The 3,467-nt window shown below is 45.4% G+C and overlaps 1 protein-coding gene across 4 annotated transcripts in view; it reads right to left on the bottom strand.

The window, feature by feature from the left end:
- LOC102290881 (signal-induced proliferation-associated 1-like protein 2) overlaps positions 1-3,467 on the bottom strand; it is a 63,740-nt gene that overhangs the window by 21,108 nt on the left and 39,165 nt on the right. For all 4 annotated transcript variants that reach the window (XM_005944438.3, XM_014340788.2, XM_014340790.2 and 1 more), the window contains 2 exons: positions 2,376-2,534; positions 250-313 (listed from right to left, as the gene is read on the bottom strand). In XM_005944438.3, the coding sequence (XP_005944500.1) occupies positions 250-313; positions 2,376-2,534 (223 nt within the window). The remainder of the gene's footprint in view (positions 1-249; positions 314-2,375; positions 2,535-3,467) is intronic.

The following is a 3,467-nucleotide window of genomic DNA, read 5'->3' as shown; positions in this document are numbered from 1 at the left end:
GTTTTTCCTTCCCACTGTTGCCAAAGTGCTTGCTCATAGGGGGTCATATGATTGTTGGGTTTTTCTCTGTATCTATGAAGCGCCTTGAGGCGACTTTTGTTGTGATTTGGCGCTACATAAATAAAATTGAATTGAATTGACAGATGTAGGACAATAAACATGTTATTAAATCCAATCTTACATTTGAACTGGGGCCTTTTCATGAATACATTACTAATAATTAATAAATGACAAAGAAATGAGCCTCACCTGTTCACCTGCAGTGACATCAAATTGCTTCACGCCAACATCTTTTATTGGAACACAGCTGAATCTGCAGGAGAAGTTTATTGTTGATTAGTGAGTTGTGATTTAATCAGTTTAAAGAATCAGAACCTGAAAAGCAATCGGTCCCAATGCTTCTTTAAGGGGCCAAGCTAGTGTAATTCTAGTGCTGGACCCCAGCCTGGCACTACATGGGGAGGGCTGATTCAGGAAGGGCATCTTTGCCAAATCAAACCTGCGGATCACCAAAACTGAGATTTGCATATCGGAGCAGTCAGCGCTGGGTTAACAACGATGGCTAACGGGATGCTCATAGAAACACTGCTGCTGTTAGCCAATGACAAAGTAAGAGGAGAAGGCATGTGAGGAGGCAGTGAGACAGACTAAATGCAAAGAGAGAGAAGGCTGGTATGATGGAGAGAAAGAAGATAGATATCTTATGTGTGCAGGAGTCCAGGTGGAAGGGAAGTAAGGCCAGGAGCACAGGAGGCAGACTGAAGCTGTTCTACCATGGTGAGGAAGAGCGAGTGAAGATGAAGAGTGTCCGACAGGACAATGAGTTTGAAGCTGGAAATCGAAGGCTTGATGTTGAATGTTGTCAGTGTGCATGGCCCACAGGCTGGCTGTCAGGTAGAAGAGAATTTGGTAGTGCTGGGACTGGGATGGTGTCTGGTGTTTCCTCTGGACAGAGGAAAAAGGAGACTTTGTGCAAAAATCAGGAAGCACAGGAAAGTATTCAAAGGAAAGGGCTGTCACAGAAATAGTGGGATAGTGAGGGAGATGAAGTAGGCAGAAGTACTGGGAGGTTAGGCGTACCGCAGAGGTGGCAACGTGAAACCGGACACTAAGGAAAGAGAAGAAGACTTGTACTGACTGGATATGCAGAGCAATTGAGCTGGAAAAGATGTGCAGCAGGACAGAGATAGAAAGAAAACCCTAACCCTCATGGGTGAACAGTTTGTGTTTACAAGGTGGCAGGAGTATTTTTAGGAGCTGACGAATGAAAAAAATGAGAGAGAACATACAGATGTGATGTTTGCTGTGAGAGGTCAGAAGGAGCTTCAGACGGATGTGTCGAACATATGATAAGTGTCACGGCCAGGAGTCAGTGTCCAGCTGATCTTTCTCTCAATTCAATTCAATTCAATTCAATTTTATTTATATAGCGCCAAATCACAACATAAGTTGCCTCAAGGCGCTTCATAGATACAGAGAAAAACCCAACAATCATATGACCCCCTATGAGCAAGCACTTTGGCAACAGTGGGAAGGAAAAACTCCCTTTTAACAGGAAGAAACCTCCAGCAGAACCAGGCTCAGGGAGGGGCGGCCATCTGCTGCGACCGGTTGGGGTGAGAGAAGGAAGACAGGATAAAGACATGCTGTGGAAGAGAGACAGAGATTAATAACAGATATGATATTACCTCCAACTTCCACTCTCTCTCTCTCCTCTTCTCTATCGCCGGGACAGAACTCATTGTGGGTTCACGCCCTCGTGAGAGGAAACACCTGAGCCAGGGTGGCCAGCATTTAAGCCAGGAGGTGACTGCTGTTCTTCGCTGGATCGTTGTCTGCCACGCGTTAGTGAAAGTCAAGTCTACAGCTAAGCTAAGCTCGTTCATGAAGAAGAAGGCTTTGTAACTATCCCGACTAGTGAGAGTGCGTCCTCCCCCCACAGAGCCTTTGAAAAGTCTCTGGAGGTCCCTGGGTGAAAAACAGAATGTTTTCCTTCATCGTGTGGTTGAACTTTGTTTCTTTTGGTACGTCACAGAGCTTTGCACGGCGTAGCGGGAAAGTGCATTACGCGTAGGAATAACAGAGGACATGGATCAATATTTGATCAACAAATTGTTCATACTTGGCTACAGGTTTCACTTCAGATTATAGTAGGTGACTTTAACATTCATTTAGATGCTGAATATAAAGACTTCAACACTGCATTGAGTTCCCGGGTAGAATCAGATGGCAGATCTGCCACAGAAACTGAGCATTTAACAGTTTTTTCTGAAAAGCCTCTCTTCTCTGATTCTTAATAACTTTTAATTTACAGTGATGGGTGGACTGGAAAGCTCAGGTCTGACTGCCAATACGTCTTGATGAGGTCATCTCACCTGCTGGACTTGCTGGATCTCTTTGGCCCCTCCCCCTCTTGAGTAAGCCCCATTTCCTTAGTGGAGCCTTCTTTACATGTGATTAAGGCCTCAGGTGAGCTGGTAGAGGAACTGGTTTTGGACCTGCCCTCAGACCAGCTGGTGGATTCATGACAGTCACTGAGAAAAGAAGTAAAAGGTCAGCATTCATCCATCATTTTTTTATCCTTTTTTCATCCTCCGGTCATTCAACCATCCATCAGCAATAATCCAATCTTGTATCATCTGTCATTCATCTATCCATTATTCCTCCCTCTCTCAACCTTTCATCCATTTATCAACATCCATCCGTCATTTGTTCCATTCATCCATACGTCAACGATCAATCATTGATTCATCAATTCAATTTTCAACATAACATACAACATCTGCTGCGACCAGTTGGGGTGAGAGAAGGAAGACAGCATAAAGACAGCTGTGGAAGAGAGACAGAGATTAATAACTAATGATTCAATGTATTAACTACGGAGCCCTGCAGGGGACATGGGAGAAAAAAAATTATGATGAACTTTTGCGAGATCTCGCAAAACAAACTCGGGATCTCGCAAAAGTTGAATTCCAACAATGGCGGCATCTACTTAGTTGTAATATTACTCTTTCTGGGTCACAAAATAAACGTTTAAGATATTTTGAGGCGTGGATGTAGTTGTGTAAACACACACTGGGAATGGCAGCTACGTTGTAGCCACAGCCACCCTGGGGCGCACTGACAGAGGTGAGGCTGCGGACACTGGCGCCACCGGGCCCTCTGACCACCACCAGCAGGCAAACACGGGGTTAGTATCTTGCCCAAGGATATTTGGCATGCAGCCTGGAGGCAGCCTGGGATATCTGATATCAGATATCTGCTCTGTTTACAAGACATCACATATTCAAAAATTTTGCGATCTCGCAAAAGTTTTAGCCGCATTCTTCGGAGGCCGCCAGCTCGAAGCCAACCGGGAGGTCGAGGCACGATGTGCCGGGAAAGCGGTGTTCCTCCCGGCTGTAGTAGGTCTCGACCTCCCGTTAGCTTCGAGATGGTGGGTGTCAGATCTCCGAAAACGTCGGAGC

Source organism: Haplochromis burtoni, unplaced genomic scaffold (genome assembly GCF_018398535.1).
Source record: "Haplochromis burtoni strain Fernald_Lab_line unplaced genomic scaffold, NCSU_Asbu1 Contig_387, whole genome shotgun sequence".
Classification (NCBI taxonomy): Eukaryota; Metazoa; Chordata; class Actinopteri; order Cichliformes; family Cichlidae; genus Haplochromis; species Haplochromis burtoni.
The sequence above is the reverse complement of the archived record's forward strand: the minus strand, read 5'-3'. Positions and strand labels throughout refer to the sequence as shown.